The sequence below is a fragment of the Triturus cristatus genome, chromosome 7 (genome assembly GCF_964204655.1).
Source record: "Triturus cristatus chromosome 7, aTriCri1.1, whole genome shotgun sequence".
NCBI classification, from domain to species: domain Eukaryota; kingdom Metazoa; phylum Chordata; class Amphibia; order Caudata; family Salamandridae; genus Triturus; species Triturus cristatus.
Genome location: NC_140590.1, coordinates 1,188,954,553 through 1,188,979,200, shown reverse-complemented (window position 1 = coordinate 1,188,979,200; position 24,648 = coordinate 1,188,954,553). Strand labels below are relative to the sequence as shown.

The following is a 24,648-nucleotide window of genomic DNA, read 5'->3' as shown; positions in this document are numbered from 1 at the left end:
TGTTTGCACCCGACATCGCCTGGTACCCACCTGGTGCCACGCTGGTCACTGGCTAGTGACTGTGAACACTGTCCCCTCTGCTTACAGGTCTTCAACATCTCCGATCCACTCTTGGATCCACTGCATCTCTTCCCGACCGACCGCCTGCAGCACTTTTGTCTACAGGCCCCACGGAACCGATAGAAGAAACCCGACGCACTTCGAGGCCTATGCACCCGCTTCCTGTGGGTGAGGTAAAGCTGGCACTCCGGTGCCCAAGTGTAGTATTACATCTCTAGTGCCTGTGTTCCAAATCTTAAGTTCCTAGGTCATCCGGAAGATTCCTTTTGCAGTAACTTTGTACTTTTTACGCACCCATTGAAACCTATGGGAGCACGCGTGTGACTATTTGCTCTGCACACGCCACCCGTGGACCTCCTGGTCACTAACTGACGTTAGCTCCTTGTAGGCCCAGCGATTCTAGAGGCCCTAGGCCTTTTCCCTTTTCTGTTCGTGGTACTTATACCACTATTTTAGTATATGGTTCGAGTGGCCACCAGGGCCTATCCATATAAAGTGCAACTTCTGTGTATTCTGTGATAATCTTGTTTGACGATTTGTGCTCCTGTGCTCATAAAGAGACTAGGGGTTACTTTGAGAAATAAATACATATATATTTTGAATATATATCTGTGTGGTGTCCTTTCATTGGTATAAAAGGGGGTTACTATTGGTAAAACAGCTTGCTTAACACGCTTCACGAGTTTAGCCTCAAAGACTGCTTAGCCTACGCTACCACTAGGGCAGCTAGTCCGAAAAGGTTGACTTACAACCACACCATAAGGGTTGCTTGGCATGGTACAAGGTGGTCACTAGAACTAGTGAACAGCATATACCAGGCCAACTTCTCACAGCTGTGTATCCAAAATGGGGGAAAAAGTGCATGACTCAGAGGTTAATGTGTCCTTTTTATCCAGCAGTTGGAGTCTGAGAGCTGAAGTATCCCTTAGACCAGTGCAAGAGCTTCACACATCTAGTCATAAGAGTGAGCAACAGAGGGAAACAACTGCTGGGGGTAGATTCATCCCTGCGTCACTTTTAAAATGGGAAAAAGTGACGCGCCGGCCGCACGAAGGGGCTTGTAAATAAGCCCCTGAGTGTGTAGCATATGCTTCATAGGCCCCTGCTGCTAAGAAGTGGCTGACCTTACCATGCCTTTGTCTGGGGAAACAACCTTCACAATGCAGTCATTACATCGCACTACCTTTACGTAGCAGTCATTACATCGCAACATCCTTTACATCGCATGTCATTACAACACAGCCATTATATCGCAAGCTACTACAATGCATGTCACTACAACACAATTATGAAAAATAATGGGGTGACCCTGTGTCCCTCAGAACCTGGGTATTTGTATTATATGGCTACAATGGTTCTGTTGGGGAAATACAATTGCTTTGGGATGTCCACAATATAAATGTCACTACAACACAGGCATTACATCGCAAGTCATTACAATGCATATCATTACAACGCATAGTACCCTTACACTATCCAACACTTACCCTACTGTTGCACTCACTGGAGTTAGAATAGTCATTTTTACCCCTACACTATCCAACACTTACCCTACTGTTGCACTCACTGGAGTTAGAATAGTAATATTACCCCTATACTAGCCAACACTTACCCTACTGTTTCACTCACTGGAGTTGGAATAGTAATTTTTACCCCTATACTATCCAATACTTACCTTAAATGCATGGTAATCCTATGCATTGTAATGGTATGTGTTGTAAAGGTATAATGCGATGTAATGGAATGCGTTGTAAAGGTAGTTTCTGAAAATGCGATGTAATGGCATGCAATGTAAAAGAATGTGTTGTAAAGGATGTTGCGATGTAAAAACTGCGTTGTAAAGGCATGCGTTGTAAATGTATGCGTTGTGACATCATACATTCCTTTGTATGATATCAAATAGTGCTCAATGGCTTTTTATTGCGGGTACCAATGCATAAACGGTCACAAACTCCATCAGGTTGCAACCTCTCCCATGGTGCAATCCTAGGGAAGCCCATTGGTACTTTGGGGCTACCCTTAGAGCTTCCAGACACTAACAGCGCGCCTGTAATGTTCACAAATACCCCAACTTTTGTCATTATATTTGCAACCTTTCTTTCTCTTATTGAAGTTTTTCAGCATCAGATTTAGGCAATGTGCTAAACCAAGCAAAAAAACAGAAGTACCGGCCATTTGCCAGTGCACACACAATGATGCTGTTGTTAGACACAAGAGTCTCAACAGAAAGTGAATGTACAACGTTACAACACGGTGTTTAGGTGTTGGAATAGTAAATCTTACTATTCCTTAGGTTAGAGCACCATCCAGCGCAAGTCATTGTAATGACTTGCCTTGTAATGCCTACGTTGTAAAGGTATTGCGGAGTAAAGTCCGCGTTGTAACCGCTGTTTCCCGTGAAAGCCTGTAAAACGAGCTATTCAGAAACATTGGTGCCTCTTCAACCTCCTTCTTACTTGCATCGGTAATGATGTAACACTCCGCTCTGGTATCAAAATACTGTCAGCTTAGTGCAAGACGTAAATACTTTTTAGATCTAAAAAAAAACCTTCCAACTACACTCCTCATCCTAATGAAATTTCGTTTCCTTCTGTAGAAGTTTCCTCAAAGATACCCTTGTGCATGCAAAGCCCCTGATAAACGTCTTGTCAAAGACTTTCATACCCAAAGTTCTAAGCAATTCTTTATATTTTGGGTTGGGAAAGTTGTCGTGTAATATAGTGGGTTCATCTGGTGTACGGAAAAAAAGGTGGAGCCATACCATTTGCATTCTGTCAATAATATTGCTAGGCATCACTTCAAATGAATACACAGTTACACAAAAAATACACACAAACGGTATACACAGAGTAACAATGTACAGCAGACGGTACACTCGTATATACGATCGAAACCCGACATTCTCTGCAAACATGTATTTACATCACATACCAGAAAACTCTATCAATATAGCCATAGAGTGATAAATCAAAACATTATTACCTCTAGATGAAAGTGAAGTTTATAATATATATGGAAGTGCATATTGGTTTTCAAATACACTTATCTCCTTCCATAAAACGTTTACTCCTGTTTTAATGAAGTTTAAAAAACATTGTTGACCCCCCTCACAAGACCAAACTGACCCACAAGGCCATAACCTTCTTGTACACTATTTTTTTTTTCTCGCTTCTCTCTTCTTTGCTCTCTAGCAATCCCCGGCTCACACACTCCTTGCTCTTAACAAGAAAGTGGATAGGGGGCAACCAAACATGTATACCATGTACCTGTATTTTTTGACAAGGTCAGCCAGTTGGGCTACCACCCTGTTACGAAATAGCGAGGATAATTGTATGTGTAAAAATCAATAAAAAGATATGGAAATAACAAAAACAAAAAACAAAAACATTTAACACCTTTGCTGCGGCACGAATTACGCCGCAGCACTGGGGGGGTGAGGGGTGAGCGCGGCGCCGCCATGCTCATGACGGAACCACGCCGTCATGAGTCACGGGCGAGCTGTGCTCATGACGGCGTGGTTCGGTCACGACTCCGCCCACTCACTATTTCGCCCGCACAGGCGGGGAATTAGTGCCACATGGGAGGAGCGGCCGCCAACGGCCGCAGCATGACGGAACCACGCCGTCATGAGCACACGCCGCCCGTGGCTCATGACGGCGTGGTTCCGTCATGAGCACGCAAGGGGTTAAGGACAGATGCGAGAGTGGTTCTGTAGTTCGCTACTTTTTCAACTAGATGGCAATATAAAATTCCTTCCGCCACGGATAAGCCATGATGAAAGAATAAAATTCCTTCCGCCAGGGATGAGGCACGGAGTAACTCTTCGGTCTTGTCTGTGACATCACAGTTTGTTCTGGCAAGGAGTTGACACTTAAGAAAACAACAGAAATAATTGAAGATAAGAGTAAATGTTACTCTGTCCCTTTCCAATAAGGTAATCCATTGCTGCACTGTCATATTTTAAACTTTCCCTTGTGGAACTATGTCACCCCTCCAACCTTTGCTGCTTCTTTTTTTTTTTTTTTTTCAAATATATTTTAGAATTTTTGATCTAGCTCTGTTGAATCGGGGATAGTAAGAAAGAGCACTTTACAGCAAAGGGCAATCAGATAAGAATTTCCAGAGCATCTGCAAGTGGCAGTGAAATGACAAAATAAATACATTCTTGAGAAGAGTGAAACCTATATTTAATACATTTGTAGCCAACAGTGCTTAAACGCGTATAAAGAACAGCATTACAATCTTATGGCATGTAAAAAATATAAATTTGTAATAAGAAAAACCAATAATAAGCAGCAGCTGTGGGAAAGAAGATGGAGTGATGGCGTCAGTAGTACAAGAAGGAGATTTGGGGCTCCATTGAAACTCTGCGTGTGATGAGAGTTTGACATAATGAGTCTAAAAGTGATGAAACTGACAGGTTTAATGCATTTGATGTCAGCAGCAGTACCGCGACAGTGCAGCAATGGGAAGCCTGTATCTTCAGCAAACATGAAGGAAGTGGACGATACTAGGGCAGGTTCAATAGGTGATCCTTTAGTTTGTCTTTGAAGATTGTAATGAGGGAGGAAGCCGTGTATGGGTTGAGGGGCATTCCTGATCCTAGAAGGATTCCCTGAGAAAGTACCCTTTATAGTGGACAACGAGGTGTTTCGAGAAAGAATTTTGATGTGTTTCTTAAGTAGTATTTTTTACTGTGGAATTTGAGTTTTTCTGAAAGTTATGAGTGGTAAGTAAGATATATTGTCTTTTTTTTAATATATTCTTTTTATTGACCAAAAAACCCCCCAAAAAAACATTTGCTTCAGGAATCATTACAGCGTACATAGTATTAAGATCGACATACACAGATACATAGAGAGCAGAGCAATTCAACCCCCCCCCTCGAGTGTCCCACCCTCCCACCAGGTAAACAGAGATTATGGCCACAAGCCATGTAGCGTAAGATGTCAACAATATTCATATTATGGTGTGGACTGATCAGTTCTATAGGCCATCCAGGCCACCCATATCTTCTTCCATTTACGCGGGCATCCCCTGCTCTGAGATATATTGTTTTTATGTGATTCGTGCTGTATTTCAAGTGGAACGAGATGTATATGTAAAGTACATTATGGACTTTAAATCATGAGCAGTTCTGTTGAGTTTTCTCACGGGAGTGATCGTCCTGGCTCCAGAGTGGAGAAGGCAGTGAGAGGGTTTGGCCAGGACTTATATAGTCCAGTTATTAGAGAGTTTCCATATTCTATGCAAGATATCTCCAGTGCCTGGACGGCTGCTTTGTGTGGGGATGAAGAACCTTATGTTACCGAGCAGCCTTAGTTGAAACCTAACAATATAAATGAGTGTTATCTTTGATATGGAGATCAAGATGGAGGGAGCTATCCAGAATGACTCCAAGAGATTTGGCCAAATATTACAATTTTGGTGAAGATGTTTAGGGCCTGTAGCTTCGCTCTTCAGCCAGGAATGAGACTCTTAAAACTGTTATATGAGGCTAGGAAGAATTAAGGGGCATATTATCAACGGCCAGCGATAATCATCGCTGGCCGTGCTTAGCGATAACTTTTTTATCGCAGGCTATCTCTGGAATGTATCGCCCTGGTAGCACGTTATTAACAACGTGTTTCTCCAGGGCGGTAACAATTCCAGAGATAGCGAGGTTATCACCCTTTGGCAGGGAACATCGCTGGTTTTCCAGCGATGTTCCCTGCAAAACAGCAATAACCTTGCTGATACGACCCTGTGGTCGTATCCGCATAATCCACCCCCTATGTAAAGCATAGGTAAGTCTGGATTTTAGCAGACATTAGTATTTGGCGAAAACGACCATTTTCGCCAAAATCTAACGTGTGCTAAAATCCTGTGGGCTGCCTTGTAAATATCGCGATGTGAACATCAGCGATATTTGCAAGGTAGACCATCCGGGGAACGCCCAGTGACGCCCACTTAGCATCTCATTAGAGATGCAAAGGGAGGCATTGGGAAAAAGTGTGCTAACATGCGATTATGCATGTTAGCACCCTCTTGTAAATAGGGCTATAGTTTTTATCACCGCTTTTTGGCTTTTTAAGCCAAAAAAGCGGAGCTAAAGCCCTTGTAAATATGCCCCTCAGTCTTTTGAGGATTAAGTTTCAGTTTCTTTTGAGACATTCATGAGTTTATGTTGGCAAGGCAACAGGCTAGAGTGTTAGTATCACCTGTGCTATCATTCTTCGGGGACAGCTGCGTATTGTGCGCATACTGCTGCAAGTCATCATCGGACTTAGAGAATAACTCCTTTATCGGTTTAATGTACAAGTTGAATGATGGGGAGAGGATGTGGTCCGTCGGCTAGACTGACGACTTTGGTGCTGGAAACCAGGGTTCGAGCCTCAGGGTCGCGTCCACATCCTGTGATCCTGGGCAAATCACTTAATCTCCCCGTGCCTGAATATGTAATGTAAAAACGGTGCTCATGTACAGCGCTCCAATACCTTCGGGTCGAGTTCACGCTATATAAAAGATGCAACAAAAAAAAATAATTATACGGGGGCTAGGTTAGACCCTTGAGGGGCACCACGCAGAATGGTGTGGGAGCATGTAGAAAATCACAAGTTTTAACACATTGTGTTCAGTTAAACAGGTATGCTTTGAGCTTTGAACCAGTTCAATACCTTTGATGACAATCCTATTGCACAAAATATTTAGGAAAATGTTGTGGTTGACGGCATCGAGAGCTGCTGAGTCATCATCAAAGATCCACATGGAGTCATACATGAACTTGAGCATGGCGCTTTCTGTGCTTTGATCAGATCTAACACCAGACTAATGTAATCCCAGGGACTGGATTTTAAGATTTGTATTTCTCTAACTGGTTTTGTCCAAAAGGTATTTCTGTAATGTGTCTGGAGATCTGATTGTTGTCAGGATCAGCATTAGATGTTTTCAACAGCTAAAAAATATGGCCAACTTTGATCACATAATGAAAAGTGCCTTGAGCAAGAGTAGAATTTATGATTTACAGCCACGTGCTCTGTAGGGCATCAGAATGCTTCTTAGCAAGGGAAGGTGGCAGTGGGCAGCAGAGTAGGGTGAAAGCCTAGTGCTTGTAATGGCTTTTTTCAAGTGAGTGTGGCAGGAGAGGGGATTTTCTTCCTTGCATGGCCATTCAGGATCTTATTCGTAGAACCAGTGAGCTGACATGTCTGGAAATTTGAGTAGATCAAGATAATTAAATTCTGTGGACATTTTGTCATTGTGCTGCTTGATTAGTTCAGTGCAATCAATGGATGGACATCTACCCAATGTGAAAAAGAGGAACATAGAGGCTAATTTGTTATAATCAATGTGCTTTTCATCTCTGACTGTTGTTAGTGCCTTCTCATTCCTAGCTCGGTCGGACAGGGATAAATCAAGCTTCTCGATTAGGATGAGGGAGTGATCTGACCAATCTACATGTAGGCTTAGACATACTGATGTAGCCAGGTTTAGAAATCAGCAAGCCGAGAGTAGCAGATTTTGGAAATACGCCTGCACAGCTGCATGTAGAAACAGGCACAGGTACTACCAAAGTGCCAAGGTTTCTCTGTCTCACTAAAACACCAGTTTCCACTGCTGACCTTTACATTTACGTCCATAACCCCACCTGAGGGGAAGTGGAAGAGCGCTGAAGAATTCAATTTCTTCTCAACATCTGTAGACCGCAAGGCAGCCAGGTTCTCACTTTGTTGAGATGTTAACTGTCTTCAATCACGGGCCCTGGTCATTATTGTTTAGTGGGAAATATAAGACAAAAAAAAGATATAGATGTAAAAAAGTTTCTTTATGACAAGTACCTCATCTACTTGGTCAGTTGCACCTGACACTCCTGGAACAGTGCCGGCTATGTCTGACTAATCGCAGAACCCTCCATGAGCATCATTCTAAACACAACCTCAGTATGTCACAGGAATATGTGCAAGTCAGTAGGATTAAAAATGGCCACTATGTTTATTTTGATTGTGTTTCTCATAGTGTTGTAAAAGCTAGCATTTTGATCTGCTCTCCTTCTCAGATGTTCTTCAATGCTTACAATGGCCTTCTCTCCCCTTGCAGGTCGCGGCCAGTTATTAGAGTGACTCCTTCAATAATGTTCTCCCCGCCTCAAATCCCTCTCCCGAGGTTTGAGTGCACAGGCGCAGCGAGTGCAAGTGACTTTGTCAGCAATGCTCGCATCTGCTTCAGAAGTGTCAAGGTCACCAGTGACTACTTGGGTACGAGAGCTGAGGGAAGGCTGGAGAGTGGCGGCGGAACAGGGTTATCACTGTGTGTGCCTATACCATGGATACCTCCTTGACATAAAAACTCAATCATCCTCGCAGAGGTGGTCACATAGGCATACACAGACCAAATCACTCACATATGTAGCTGCTTGGACTTTGGCATGTGGTTCAGTTGTTTAGCACATGGACTGCTGCCTGCATTGGAGTAGATCCACTTACACACATGCTCTCTGCAAGGTGGACGCACACACAAATGTATGTTCATAGATCATGAGGGTGCATTTTCACCCCTGCCCTGGGAATGCATAGTCATATATTCACTCACACTCATCTTAGCTGCTTATATATTGAGGATGGCTCCAACTGCCAAGCTTGTTGGGGGGCAGGGGGAGATCGGACAAAGACCATAAGAAGGTGGCATACCAATTGGCAGCTCTCTGCAAAGCATATGCTCGTCACACCCGCACACAATAGTAGATCCCAGAAGGTGGTCCAACACATAGTAAATTCCTGTATTCACACTCCCCCCCCCCCCCCCAAAAAAAAAACATAGCTGCTTAAGTAAAGGTGCTTAAATTAGTATATACATACAAACTCACACACATACACATATGTACAAAAAGACACGCCTACCTGCTTTGATATACAGCATTAGACCTACATACTTTGTAACACATATTTTTGTGGTCTCCTGCAGGGCCCCTCCAGGCAACTGTGGTCTTTGGCCTGCGCCTCGATGCCGCACTGAAAGTAAACCCTCGTGCATTTTTCGAATCCAACACACATTCTGAGTCTGGGACAGCCGACATCAGTAGCTCGGATCCCTACACCTGCAAAACCTACGGAGTGAACCTACGAGTGAGTAGAAGCGTTCAAACGTCACTTTATTCTGGGGTGCACACACACCCCCATTGGCGCACATACACCCCCACATTCTATGTTTTCCGCCTTGGCATGTCCAAGTTGTACTTTCCCTCTATCTGAAGCTCACCATGGGTGACAAAAGGTCATATTTAAAAACATGTAATTCCTTGTCTTAATACTAGGTATCAATACTAAACTAGTGCCTGCCTGCTCCCTATAGGGAATCAGCCAATAACATACTGTGTCTGTACACTGCTTTCAGTTTGCACATGCATCTGGCGATCTACTTATATAACACCTGATCCGATGCCATACTGTAATCATTCTGTGGGTGTCGCTGTGTTATCTTTTCCTTTTTGGGACTGAATTAGCAATGAGGCCCAGAAGGGCTCTCAAGCCACTTTGAAGAAGGGGCTGTAGAAACATTGTGACCATATCATGATGGGCTGTGCTGGCTCAGCGCAGAGCCAAGCACCTATTTTATGCGTATGCAATTCATTTGACCCAATATTTCATGGAGTTTTGTGCCTTATTTTTAGATAGATGCAAAAAGAACAATTGATGGACAGAATGCAGAACAATGTCATACATTCACCCCAGTACAGAGATCTGAGCCTAAATCCATAGTTTTGTTGCTCACCATGCCATTCCAGGTTGGACCCAGCCATATGCAAATCAGTCTTGACCCTGTGCCCAATGGGAACCGTCCCAGTTATTTTTAGATAGTGCAACTCTTAAACGGTGGGCAAGGTTTGCTTCTTTCAGCTTTTGAGCTGTACTGTTTGAAAATTAAGCTCCAACTCAGAGCAATATTGTGTTAAATACATTGACGTTACAAGTTGCTGGGGAATGGGGCCCAACATTTTGCTTAGAAGGCACTATCGAACGTCAGGGTGCCGAATAGCAAGGCTGCATAGTCTTGATTCCATCTTATGCTGTTCACCACTGGATACTCCCTGCCCTATTATATCACCCTCTCAGGTTCTTTTTCATCCGTGCTTTCTTTCTTTGCCACTGTTTTGTCTGTTTTTCTCTTCCTCCTTTTTCCATCCTTTTGTCCTTTTTATTTGGCTGCTTTGGGTCTAGGTCTGATGGGGAAAAATAAGTGGTGGTCCCCAAAAACGAGTGCCGGTGGACCCCTAGCACCCTATTACATAGAGTGTCCTGGTGGTGTAACATAATGTGCACTTACTTTCTGCAACTCCAGGGCACTTTGGTATTAAGAGAAGGGGCTTCAGACGCTTGTGTGGCCCCTTCTGTAATACAGATAATGCTTACACATATATTTATCCAGCCCCATCTTAAGGGGATGCCCCTTGCAAATGAGGGAAACACGTTGCCATAGTGCCCATGGGGTATTACGGAAAAAAGGCGCAGAGGCAAATAGGCCCTCAGGAGGTGCACTGACTATGCCACAAGAGTGTGAGAAGGTGACCCCTGCAAATGGGAAATAGGGTACCATGGACTCCCCCTGTCACACCCCTGCAGGCAGGTGAAATCACTCACTTCTCTTGCCTGTAGAGGGATCTCTGTCCCCCTTTTGAAGTGTAGGCTGGGGGCCGCCCGCACTGTGAAAGGCAGAGTGGTTCTTTCAAAGAGCCTCTATGCCTTTCACTAGTGCGCTCCCCTATGTTAGCAGCTTCTCTGGGGACAGTGCATTTTGTGTAATGCCATGTCCCTGTTTGTGCTCAGCACACCTCGTCTGCAGAGAAAGTAGTTTGCCTCATTCCATTTTACACAAGTGGCAGAAATAGTCACAGTGAATTTAGCTTATCTGGTCCAGTGCAAAGTTTATGTAATATGGACCCTTGTGACTGACTTCTCTCACCAGAATCTCAGTCAACTCTTCACTGTGATGTGCCACAGCAATTTGATGGTACACAAGTGCACGCTTTACTCAACACCCAAGCTAGCCCTATTTTGTCACTCGCTACTGATATCACTGCTTCCCACGCATCTACAAGCTCAATCCAAGATCTCTGCTAATGCGATTGTTTGCTTCCCTATAAATTGTCACTCCAGCACCTCTTCACCATGGAACCTTAGCCATTGTCAAACTTAGGTGTTACTGCTGACTTCCCATGAACCCAGACAATGTCCACTGGGTGTGACTGCTGTATCCGTTTCTCAGACAACCACTGCCTGAGCAGGGATTCTGTGGAGTCTGGTGACACACCATTCAAAATAAATTCTCAGTGACATTTTTGAGCTAAAGGGGATTTTTTCAGAGGCATTACATTTTTGGGACAATCAACATTCAAATACAGCAAAGTGGGAACAGGAAACCTGCATTTTATCTGAAAAAATACTTTCTCTAACAAACCCAGGCAAGGGGAAAGTTTGCTCTGATGCCCTGGTATCTGCACAGCCTGAGCCCATACAGTCGTGTTTTGCCCAGTGCTCTGCTGAGAGTACATGAACAGCAGACAGCTTATTCAATCAAATCTATCTTCTCTCAGAAGATCTCTCTTCCACAGTTCACTTTTGCTCAGTTGCTGTCTGATCCATCTCATCTCAATGTCTCTTATTTGTCCTGCAGCCATGTGTTGAAGACTCCTTGACACCCATTGGGCTGGCATTGAACTTTACTGTGATTGGAAAGGTGATCTCTGGAGCAGACGCCCTTAGGCCCGTGCTGGACATCGATTCTGTGACTCTCCTCTCTGCGGACGTGAGTACCTGTGCTCACTGCGGTCATCCTCAGCTAACTTTTGCATGCTATGTGACTCTTTTCTCAGTCTCAGAAGAGAAAGCCGAAGGGTAGGATGAACTTTGAATCTGAACTCTATTTATTTAATGTTGGCAATTTGTGGTGTTCTGCGAAGTGCAGAGAGATTACAATAGAGCTTGATTTCAGGCCTCAGTCATCTTAATCTCACAAAACTAACCAGAATTAGGCAAATTTACAAAAGTGAACTATGTGGCGAGTGTGGGCTATATAAAATAAAAAGTGGACTCAGCCAACAATGCAACTGATATACGGTTTATTTTGCCAGAAACTAATCTCTTTTGAGCAAAAATGTTCATTGTTCATTTGCAGAACACCCTGTGATTTAGCACCTCAACTCCAAACATATTTCAGCACCCTGAGTTTCTAAGATTTAAATACCAAAAAGGCAAAAAGGTCTTGAGCCAATGCATTTTCTTCCCATACCGCAGACTATCCATATAAATCGAGTTACTACAAATTGACTACTTTTGTTGATTGTGGGCCTGATTCACAAAAGTAATCTGAGACAAATTCCTAACATTACGACTTTCGGTATTCACAAAAGGGATTTAGTAGTAGTAAAGTTAGGATTCCTAACTTTACTACTACTAAATGTCTTTTGTGAATGCCAAAAGCCGTAAAGTTAGGATTTTGTCTCAGTTTAGTAGTAGTAAAGTCAGGATTCCTAGCTTTACTACTACTAAATGCCTTTTGTGAATATCGAAAGTCGTAAAGTTAGGAATTTGTCTCAATTTAGTAGTAGTAAAGTCAGGAATCCTAACTTTACTACTACTAAATGTCTTTTGTGAATACCGGAAGTCGTAAAGTTAGGATTTTTCTCAGTTTAGTAGTAGTAAAGTTAGGAATCCTAACTTTACCACTACTAAATGCCTTTTGTGAATACCGATAGTCATAAAGTTAGGATTTTGTCTCGGTTAGTAGTAGTAAATTTAGGAATCCTAACTTTACTACTACTAAATGCCTTTTGTGAATACCGAAAGTCGTAAAGTTAGGATTTTGTCTCAGATTACTTTTGTGAATTGGGCCCTATGTGTCTAAGAACTATTGATATTGAGGAATTCTTTACAGATCTTGTAGACCCACTCTGGAAATTATAAATAGTCCCAGGTTATGTAGTATTGATTATTTAGGCAAAATAAAAAAGTGCAAAATAAAAGGTTTCTCATGAGTCATACCATATATTAGCAATTGGATCTCTAGTTGGCAGGGATATGCACCCTGTCCAAACAGGGACCACTGTTGCAGGGATTCTGCACATACACAGAACTATGCGCAGGAAACCAGGACCTCAGTGTGTAGTGGTGTACCAAAATACCCACCTCTGTGCCCAGAACCCAAATCCGACTATCTATAGTGTCTCATTCGTTCTCCATACTACAGCAAAGCTACCAATGATTTGACATCCTAGAACATGTTACTCCGTCCCTCTCAGGAAACGTGGGAACAAGAACACTCTTTTGTTCAAAATCTCGTACTTGTCCACAACGTGAGTAAATAGAGTCAAAGAATAGTTTAAAATGTTTATTTCAACTAACGTGCTCTGTAATGCAGTATACGAGCCAATACGAACAGCAAAATGCATAAGATCAAACAAATCAGCATTGTTACAATTCCATATAGAACAAAAGGGGAAATCATATTATAATGATAGTGGAAACAGGACTAAAGCCCCTTGCCACCCTCCCCGTGCTAGAAGCTAGTTTATTATAATTATAGAAGACCTCCAGGCTTTGTCAGGGGGACCCCATACCTCCGAGTTCAGATGCAGGACTTTACATCTCCGGACAAGCACAGCTCCTCTATCCTGGAAAGCGTTCCTCCAAGTATCCTAACATGCATGCAAGGCAATATTAAAAGCACCAGATTTTCTGTTTTGCAGCTGTGTTCTATGTTATGGCTATGGACGTGAGACTGACCAAAGCATTTCAACAGAGCTCATTGTTTTTCGACCTTGAACACGCTGTGCAGACAAGGAGCACAGATTACAGCTAAATATGTGAAAGGCAGACAGTTCTCATGTGAAAGCGAGCAAGCAAAGTGTTTACGAGAAATGTGCCATGTAGTAACGTGCGCAAAAACAGCAAAATGGCGGCCAAGCATATACTAACTTATGCTAACTTAGCAATGTCCACAGGTGAGCCCATATCCTCACTACACTTTCCCCTTGGTCAGTCCATCGGACAGTGGTCTATAAAGAACAAATGAGTTCAAGAAGTCTGAGCAAGAATCAAGAGCAGTTATGTCAATGCGACCTCTGAATTGGTGATGAAAGAACACTTGAAAGTGGAGAGCGGGGAAAGAAAAAAAATTCTTGTGTCCAAAAAAGCACACAAAAACAAAAACTAAATCCAGCAGGGATGATTGTTAGCCGAGATAATCCAGCAGGGTGTATGAACAGTAGGTTGCAATAGCCTCCAAGAGGATGTCATTGTTATCGTAAAAAAAAGAGATGCCACCCAATTAAGCAAAGTGAATGAACATATATGTTCCTCGACAATGGGCGCTTCCAGCACCATCAAAGGACAACTTGCGTGATACTCGATGTAACTCCGTTGTAGGAAATCCTGTGCCGCTGCACAGATATCCCATTGTTTCGAATCTCCCAGCGCAGCTACGCAGGCCATAATACCAACACAGGAACATTCTTGTTCATAGGCCACTAAGGGACTCATTAGCAGATCAAAATCCGGTGGAGGAGATGCCGTAGTGGAGAGGCAAAAATCCAATGCCCATTGAAAGGAACAATACAAGCAGTTGAAGACAGGTTACACGCAAGTGTAGTATGCAAAGCGAAAAGATAATCCATAAGCCACGCTGAGTGTGGCCAGGGGCAAAGTACCGTAGCATTCAGGCATACGGTTACGAAGCAGCTGCAGCCGGTCTTGACTGTGTGGGGCCACAGGAGGAGCAGCCATGTCGCAGCAGGCAAACCAACAACAAAACACCAGCAATAGTGGCAAGCCACCGTAGACGCTGGAAAAAATAGAATTAATGAAACTCGGTATCACACCAAATATAGTTTCGAAAGAGGTCATAAGGCCAGAGCCCACAACTTTTAAAAAATGGGCCAAGCCTGCAGTGTTAGACGCATTGAAGATAGTGTGAATCAATGCACCGAAGGGATTGTACTTCTGTACGGGTGTTAGCCACGTGAAGGACGAATGTCTCACAGGCAGATGTGAGCAAAACTTCTTTTTGGGATAATAATGCTCTTATTCTGCTCAACTTGTTGAAGTCTGCCTTCAAGGTCGGAATGGAAGGCCAAATCGAGTTATCGAGCCTCCCGTGTGGGGGTGGAAAAAAGCACATTTTTACAGCAAACCACATGCTGTGAAACCGTCACAATGTAAGGGATGCCGGGAAGCATGCCGCAGCAATCCTCATTATTTAAAAGCAAATAACTACCGTTTGCAAGCAGAGCTAAAGTTGGTGTAATAGCTGGCACTGGTATACCGGCACTGGTATACCTTTCAAAACATATGCAAGATTTGGGGCCATAAGGTTGCATGTGCCATGCAATTCAATATTTTTGCAAACAAGAGAGGGACCTATAGTTGTATCACATGATTCCCCAGTAAGGTATACCTCCTTGTCATCCCGTAGGCATCTGTATGAGAATGGTAACGACCACACTTCGTGAAGAAATGCACTGCCTAAGGGTTCGAAGTGGCCTAGTGGATAATGTTTCATGCATGAGGTAAATTTAAACAAGGAAAATGGGAGAGTTATTACCCCAAGGATGAGCCAGACAGCTGAGTCTGTTTCGGCCACAGAGAACGATAACAGATATAACTTTTCAATATGTAAAAGAGAATATGTAGCATCTTTCATGGACATAAACTACTGTTTGTTTGTCAAGTTAAAAGGCAAAAATAAAGATGAAGCGTTCAAATAATCCCATGTAACTTTCCCCATCTTTAGAGTTTGTAAAGTCCACGCAAATTGCATAACTGAACGCAATTGATTTTGACCATGATACAGAACAGAAACATCATCTTGTACAATGTCAACAACAGATGAAACAATATTGTCCAATGTGTAAATGCTGGAAGAAAGTGTGTTAATACTATTATCAACAACAGCAAGTACTTTTTCTAAATTAGCCTGGTCTATAGCTCTTAAACGTGAAGCAGGTTCAATTTGGGATAGCTTCCAGATTTCGCTGTAAGCTGCATAAATACATCTTTTTGATCTAGGACCAGTAGGCCCTTTTATAAAATCAGTCAAATCAATATTGCCTGACAACAATGACAAATGTTGTTTTACAGACGCAAGTGTTGAGTGTTGTAACCAATTTTGACATAATTTTCCAAAGGAATAAGTAGGATCAGGCCTATCCTGTGTATAACCAGGAGCCTTGTCATGGAAACAAAGTTGGCAAGCATCCAAACTAGTCTGCCAAACCAACCAACCAGGATCGCCATCGGGGCAGCTGTTAAGACCTTTTCGATAGAGGAAAACCGCAATTCTGCTGAAGTGTACAAATGTAATTTGTAAGCAATAGGCACTGTGTAACCTTCATTAAACGTCAAGTATGTGAAACCCACATGGCCTGGGACAATTCGTATTACCAGGTTTTGTATGGTTCTCACGAGTCAACAAAAAGTTAGATTCAATAAGATCAGACTGCAAAGAATGCAGTATAGTAGAATGTTCCGGAAGCCAGCAGGCCTTAGCAAAAGTAGGTTGTATCAAAGCATACAAAGGCTGGATACGCTGGGCAAAATCGGGAATGTAAGTTCCACCGAAATTTTTAAAAAACCAGCAAAGACTGTAATTTTTTCAGTGTAGTCGGAGGGCGCAAACGTACACATTTTTCCAAGAAGTGAGGTGCGAAGCCTCTTCCTTCATTGTTGAGCTCGTAGCCCAAAAACAACACTGTGTACTCTGCAATGTGTGATTTTGCAAAGTTAAATTTGTAACCATAGTCCGCAAATAATACTATGATGCGATCCACGTGACAAAGATGCGGCCATAACTCGTGGTCAGTTAGATAGATATCATCAATGTACGAGTATGCATCTTCGTCAATGCTGTCTAACAAAGAGACAACATGGGCGGCGAAAACACCCGGGCTGTTTTTGTAGCCCATGGCCAAATGTGTAAATTGTTTTGGTTTTCCGCCCATGGTGAAGGCGGTCCATTGACTGCATTCAGGGTATAGATTGTGTGTGAAAAAGCCGTTGGAAATGTCAAGTGTAGTTTTACATTTTTTACGAACAAGACTGTCGACTAATGCAGAACTACGCATATTCTGCACTGCAAAGGTCAGACAATGTGAGTTCAAATGTTGGTAATCCAGAACTAAGCGGTACGACCCATCGGGTTTTGCTACTGTAAATAGAGAGTTATTCATTTTGATGACACACATGACTCAAACACTCCTTGATATTCCAATTGATGCAGAATTTCAGAAACGGGAGCCTTTGCTTCCCGCCGGAGGGGATATTGGGGTTGTGGCTGTGGCATAGACCATAATGGTATCTTGTGCAGAGAAGAATCTTTATCCCAGCCCACCTGATTTCGGTACAAAGCCGGTGCAAGCACCAAAGCCCACTCTTCTGCAAAAGTCTTTGCTTGCTCCATGGAGACGTTATGTGAAAAACTTGGGAGTATAACCTCCTCTCCCCGGAGAGCGGCTAGAACAAAAGGCGGGGTCAATCTACCACTGCCAACAGTATGTCATAGGAAGAAGTCAGATTTTCCCAAAAAATCCCTTTTATTACATGCTGTATGTCACCTTCAATTAGAAGAACTATATCATATAGTCGGTCAGGGGCAGCCACTCGGGTATCAGCCGTTTCAACTATGATGAAAGTTTCAGTTGCTGTCACCTCCAGAAATGGACGCAGTGCTTCCCACACTATTGTAACCTCCGCTGCACTGTCTAGCAGCGTTACTGCCCATGTTAGGTTCCGGAGCCAGGTCCTCACCGTCTGTGGCATATATCGCTGTTAAAGCAGCAACTTTCTTTTTCTGAAACCGTGGGCGCTGGCGAGGAAAATCATCTTGTTTCCCTTTGCCGTCAGCCTGACGAGGCTGCTCACGTCCTTGCGGGGCACCTCGACCTCTGCCACGATCCTGGCATTCCTCTCCACTGGCTTGTGAGCCTGATGTTGCTTGTCAAGAACGAGGAGAACGCTGATCAGGAACCTAATACCTGTCAGGAGACCTAATTCTCATCACGGTCGCACAAATAATAAGTGCGCCCATAGACTCAGGTACCGGTGATGCTGCACGCGACCCTTGTTTCTGTTGTTGCTTCCCCTGTTCTTTATGTTTCCAGTTCTTTTTAGGAAAGTTAGGACGGCCATCTTTAGCAGACTGCACTGTCTGTGTTTGCTGTTGTGCTGGTATTCTAGCAAAAGGCTTAACACCCAAACTATTGCGCCCAATTGTCCTATAAGCTTCTGCAATAATTTTTGGTAATTCACGAGCTTTCTCTTCATCCCGGACAAGGCGCAAAGCATTAGACACCTGAAAGTTAACTGCATCTCCCTTGACATTAGCAAGGATCAGATCAGCAACTACGTCGAACACTCCAACTAACCTCATCCCTAACTCCACAGCCGCCTCCCCTCCATGTTCATCCTGAACACGCTTAATCACGGAGGGGAGCACAGTCATAGATGGTGTGCCGAAACACTTCACATACACCGCCGTGAACACTTTACCCCAAATTTCACAATCGGTTACTTGGGGTATTAAGTCTTTCTGCAAACTAATAGAAATAATCCTGTGTTTCTCCGCAGGAGTTGTATTCGGAAATACTGCTTCCAGCTGGTACAATAGTAGAATGTTCCGGAAGCCAGCAGGCCTTAGCAAAAGTAGGTTGTATCAAAGCATACAAAGGCTGGATACGCTGGGCAAAATCGGGAATGTAAGTTCCACCGAAATTTTTAAAAAACCAGCAAAGACTGTCATTTTTTCAGTGTAGTCGGAGGGCGCAAACGTGCACATTTTTCCAAGAAGTGAGGTGCGAAGCCTCTTCCTTCATTGTTGAGCTCGTAGCCCAAAAACAACACTGTGTACGCTGCAGTGTGTGATTTTGCAAAGTTAAATTTGTAACCATAGTCCGCAAATATTACTATGATGCGATCCACGTGACAAAGATGCGGCCATAACTCGTGGTCAGTTAGATAGATATCATCAATGTACGAGTATGCATCTTCGTCAATGCTGTCTAACAAAGAGACAACATGGGCGGCGAAAACACCCGGGCTGTTTTTGTAGCCCATGGCCAAATGTGTAAATTGTTTTGGTTTTCCGCCCATGGTGAAGGCGGTCCATTGACTGCATTCAGGGTATAGATTGTGTGTGAAAAAGCCGTTGGAAATGTCAAGTGTAGTTTTACATTTTTTACGAACAAGACTGTCGACTAATGCAGAACTACGCATATTCTGCACCGCAAAGGTCAGACAATGTGAGTTCAAATGTTGGTAATCCAGAACTAAGCGGTACGACCCATCGGGTTTTGCTACTGTAAATAGAGAGTTATTCATTTTGATGACACACATGACTCAATCACTCCTTGATATTCCAATTGATGCAGAATTTCAGAAACGGGAGCCTTTGCTTCCCGTCGGAGGGGATATTGGGGTTGTGGCTGTGGCATAGACCATAATGGTATCTTGTGCAGAGAAGAATCTTTATCCCAGCCCACCTGATTTCGGTACAAAGCCGGTGAAGCACCAAAGCCCACTCTTCTGCAAAAGTCTTTGCTTGCTCCATGGAGACGTTATGTGAAAAACTTGGGAGTATAACCTCCTCTCCCCGGAGAGCGGCTAGAACAAAAGGCGGGGGCCAATCTGCCACTGCCAACAGTATGTCATAGGAAGAAGTCAGATTTTCCCAAAAAATCCCTTTTATTACACGCTGTATGTCACCTTCAATTAGAAGAACTATATCATATAGTCGGTCAGGGGCAGCCACTCGGGTATCAGCCGTTTCAACTATGATGAAAGTTTCAGTTGCTGTCACCTCCAGAAATGGACGCAGTGCTTCCCACACTATTGTAACCTCCGCTGCACTGTCTAGCAGCGTTACTGCCCATGTTAGGTTCCGGAGCTAGGTCCTCACCGTCTGTGGCATATATCGCTGTTAAAGCAGCAACTTTCTTTTTCTGAAACCGTGGGCGCTGGCGAGGAAAATCATCTTGTTTCCCTTTGCCGTCAGCCTGACGAGGCTGCTCATGTCCTTGCGGGGCACCTCGACCTCTGCCACGATCCTGGCATTCCTCTCCACTGGCTTGTGAGCCTGATGTTGCTTGTCGAGAACGAGGAGAACGCTGATCAGGAACCTAATACCTGTCAGGAGACCTAATTCTCATCACGGTCGCACAAATCATAAGTGCGCCCATAGACTCAGGTACCGGTGATGCTGCACGCGATCCTTGTTTCTGTTGTTGCTTCCCCTGTTTTTTATGTTTCCAGTTCTTTTTAGGAAAGTTAGGACGGTCGTCTTTAGCAGACTGCACCGTCTGTGTTTGCTGTTGTGCTGGTATTCTAGCAAAAGGCTTAACACCCAAACTATTGCGCCCAATTGTCCTATAAGCTTCTGCAATAATTTTTGGTAATTCACGGGCTTTCTCTTCATCCCGGACAAGGCGCAAAGCATTAGACACCTGAAAGTTAACTGCATCTCCCTTGACATTAGCAAGGATCAGATCAGCAACTACGTCGAACACTCCAACTAACCTCATCCCTAACTCCACAGCCGCCTCTGGTCCATGTTCATCCTGAACATGCTTAATCACGGAGGGGAGCACAGTCATAGATGGTGTGCCGAAACACTTCACATACAGCGCCGTGAACACTTTACCCCAAATTTCACAATCGGTTACTTGGGGTATTAAGTCTTTCTGCAAACTAATAGAAATAATCCTGTGTTTCTCCGCAGGAGTTGTATTCGGAAATACTGCTTCCAACTGGTACAATTTCTCTGCAAGCCAGTAGGGTAAATCTTCCTTATTCTGTGGACGCTTGCACATAACCGAATTAACCATAACCGACCTAATAGTTAGTCCTACAGGTGCAGCTGATTGCGCAGCAACCCCAGGTGCTCCCACCTGAAGATTGCGTGGGACGTATTGTACTAGAGCCTTGTGCACCTCAATCAAGGAGGTGTGTAAGATGCGTAACTCGTCTACAGTGACTGCTAGATAATGTGGATGTGGTGGGTATCCGGCCAAACTGGCCAAGTCGCCCCTGGAATTGATAAAGGGCCTAACCGGACCGGAGTCACGGTGTGGGGTAGGGTGCCATTAAACGAAATATGGTGTTGCCATGCTAAAATCGGAACCTCAAGAGCTTTATATGGCCGATATTCTATAGGTGTTGCAGTAGGAGTGTATACATGGAACAAAGTGGTGAGCCGGATCAGCTCCAACCATAAAAATAAGTGCGATACCCGCATCGGGCACTCCATAAGCAGCCAAATGACGACGGAGCGCCCCGAGGCTATGTGCCGCAACATCAACATCAGCCATAAGGACTAAGAAAGAAGAAAAATCTAATGCGTGGCAGCGCAATAGGGTAGTAATTCAAAAGAACTATAAAACCATTTAATGTATCAAGCTTGTAAAGAAACCTATAAAAGCATCAATATAGGTAGTTGAGGCCATCACAGCTGTTTACTGGAAAACAGAAGCAAGGGTATCGTGGACAAGCACAAGTACTACTAAAGTGCCTCGTAATTAAGAACCAGACCAAACGTTAGGTGCGCCATGTTGCAGGGATTCTGCACATACACAGAACTATGCGCAGGAAACCAGGACCTCAGTGTGTAGTGGTGTACCAAAATACCCACCTCGGTGCTCAGAACCCCAATCCGACTAGCTATAGTGTCTCATTTGTTCTCCGTACTACAGTGAAGCTACCAATGATTAGACATCCTAGAACATGTTACTCTGTCCCTCTCAGGAAACGTGGGAACAAGAACACTCTTTCGTTCAAAATCTCGTACTTGTCCACAACGTGAGTCAAAGAATAGTTTAAAATATTTATTTTAACTAATGTGCTCTATAATGCAGTACCCGAGCCAATACTAGCAGCAAAATGCATAAGATCAAACAAATCAGCATTGTTACAATTCCATATAGAACAAAAGGGGAAATCATATTATAATGATAGTGGAAATAGGACTATAGCATCTTGCCACCCTCCCCGTGCTAGAAGCTAGTTTATTATAATTATAGAAGACCTCCAGGCTTTGTCAGGGGCAGTGTTAGAAGTGGGGGGGAACGGAAGGGCACGGCGTGCCCCTACTTTTAAAAATTATGCTAGTCCGTTCCCCTACTTCTTGATTTAAAAAAAGCGTCCCGGGACTGCCCTAATTCAGACCCGGTTCTAGTAAGGGCTTGAAGGTAGGCGCCAAGGGGATCAAAGTGCTTCACACACAGACAGTTTCAGAGATTATCGCAGCCGTACCTGAGTACTTCACAGGTCTTTAAAAGACCATTTACATGTTAACGAGGCTTTGTTTATTTTTTCACCCCTTCATCTCGGGGCATGGCGAAAGGCGACAAATCCTTTCTTTGGCCGCTGTAACCTTTGCCTGCTGTCCTGCTGCGTGGATATTCTTTTTCTATGCAGCGCAGGAGAAAAGAAGTTTGTTTATTTCGATTCACCTTTCCCAACCCCTGCAGCTGCTTATCACTTCAGGCTGCGACACTAAGATTGACTAATGGAGTAGGTAGGAGAATGTGTCACTTTTTGTTTTTCTTTTTAAATTCTACACAAGCGCAGCAGGACATGTACTTCGTGTGTGCTTCATTTAATCCGTTTTTATCGTTATCATGGCTGATGCAGGACAACAATAGGACAATAAAAAAATGCCCAGATAACGCTGGGGATTAATGATCCTGCTGGAGAGCAATAATTTCTCTGTTAGTAGTTAAGTGCAGATGAACTGTATTTTATGTGGAAGCTCAGTGGGTTATTGTCATTGTGACAAGAGATCCTTGTGTTACTTGCAGTTCAGAAGTTACAATCCTAACCTAGGACAGTGACCAATCAACTGTCATCAAAGAGCTGTATGCAAACCTGAATGATATAGTTAGAACTTCGCGTTTTTTGTTTTGTGATATAGTTAGAACTTCCCCAGTCTTTCATTATTCTAATGTTGCTAAAATGAGTATCTTTGGGCAGATATACATTTTTATCAGTAAAGCCAACCCCTAACCACTGAAGTACTCTTTAAATCCTGAGTTTGTGCTTCTCCAGACCAAACCCTCTTAAAATAACTGCCCACCAGTATGGATGACATATGATTCATACACCTTGTAATCCTCATTGGTTTATGTGACATTCCCTGTAGGCTGATTTACATACTTGTATGATTCGTTGTCTCTGTATAATGTGTGCGTGGTGTAAAGTACTGACACCCACTACACTGATATGAGTAGCGCTACACAACAAATGAATTGCATATGAGAGAGGGGCTACATAAAGATGAGGGGCACTGTTGGAGGGTGGCAGTGAGGGAATCCGAGGAGGAGGTAGTGGGAGTGACTATGGAGCGATGAGGGGCACTGTTGGAGGGTGGCAGTGAGGGAATCCGAAGAAGAGGTCATGGGGGGGAGGGGGGAGCTAGGGAGAGATGAGGGGCACTGCTGGAGGATGGTAGTGAGGGATTCTGAGGAGAAGGTCATGAGGGGGAGGGGCTACAGCGAAATGAGGGGCACTGGTGGAGGGTGGCAGTGAGGAAATCCGAGGAGGAGGTCATGAGGGGGAGGGGCTATGGGGAGATGAGGAGCACTTGTGGCGTATGGCAGTGATTATTGGTGTGGCGCCAAAAAAGACTCTTGCATCAGCGCTAAAGCCGGCCTTGTCATGGCCTTTCTGTTTTTGTTTATTTAATTAGCAGTCGGGTCATAAGGGCTACTGTGGAACATACTTTAAAGTGTGTGCTAATTGTATTTACTGCTATATTCAATGTTTTAAGTTTGAAGGTGATTTTACTAATGTTTTTTACCGGGAAAAATGAAAGTGGAGCCAGATGGTGCCTGATATGGGGCTGGGGCCCAAGGTCAGCTGTGAGATAAGGTGCACTGGAGAGGAGTAGTGGATAATCAAGCCTGTAAGGGAGTGCGTTGCAGAGTCTGGGGTCAGGTGGAGGTAGCAATGAAGAGGGATCCTCCATGAAGGCTCGAACAGAGGGAGCCCAAGTAGTGTCACTTGCCTGATACTACCACCTCAGAAACCTCCTCTTCCCATCAAAGGAAAATTACATAGAAAAAACAGTTTTTGAGAGTGATAATATTTAGAAAGAGATTTGGAAAAGAGTGCGATTTACTGGGCCTTGTAAGACTAAGAAGAGATAAAGGAGGGCCCGGAGGATTTGCAGTCTGGGTGTTGCTACTCCCAAGATAATTTTGAAAAAAAAACTATAGGGTCAAATACTGCATTTTATTTTCAACACCCCATTTTTACACAAATTCTCTCAAAAGCCATTACTATGCTAAGACAACATCCCCAGGAGTTGACCACATTTTTTTTCAAGATGCACAATATGTTCCTCCCATAAGTAAATATTTACCTCCACTTTGCCAAGGCCTGTGTTTTGTCCTGCTTGCTCACATGTTATCTCGCTCAGGCTCACTACCCCCATTATTCATTCTCATTCACTTTCCCTTTTACTCAAAATTGCTCACTTGCACTCACTCTTCAACATTCGGTATCACATTCTCACTCAATCAGTCTCACCACTTTTTCCTACTCTGATTACCTCATTCTAACTTACAGTTTCACT

The 24,648-nt window shown here is 43.7% G+C and overlaps 1 protein-coding gene across 1 annotated transcript in view; it reads left to right on the top strand.

Annotated features, from left to right (window-relative positions):
* The window catches only part of LOC146811427 (integrin alpha-X-like), a 665,400-nt gene that overhangs the window by 473,680 nt on the left and 167,072 nt on the right, over positions 1-24,648 (top strand). Inside the window, exons 16-18 of the mRNA XM_085615067.1 lie at positions 8,137-8,294; positions 9,001-9,161; positions 11,707-11,838. Of these exons, the coding sequence (XP_085471193.1) occupies positions 8,137-8,294; positions 9,001-9,161; positions 11,707-11,838 (451 nt within the window). The remainder of the gene's footprint in view (positions 1-8,136; positions 8,295-9,000; positions 9,162-11,706; positions 11,839-24,648) is intronic.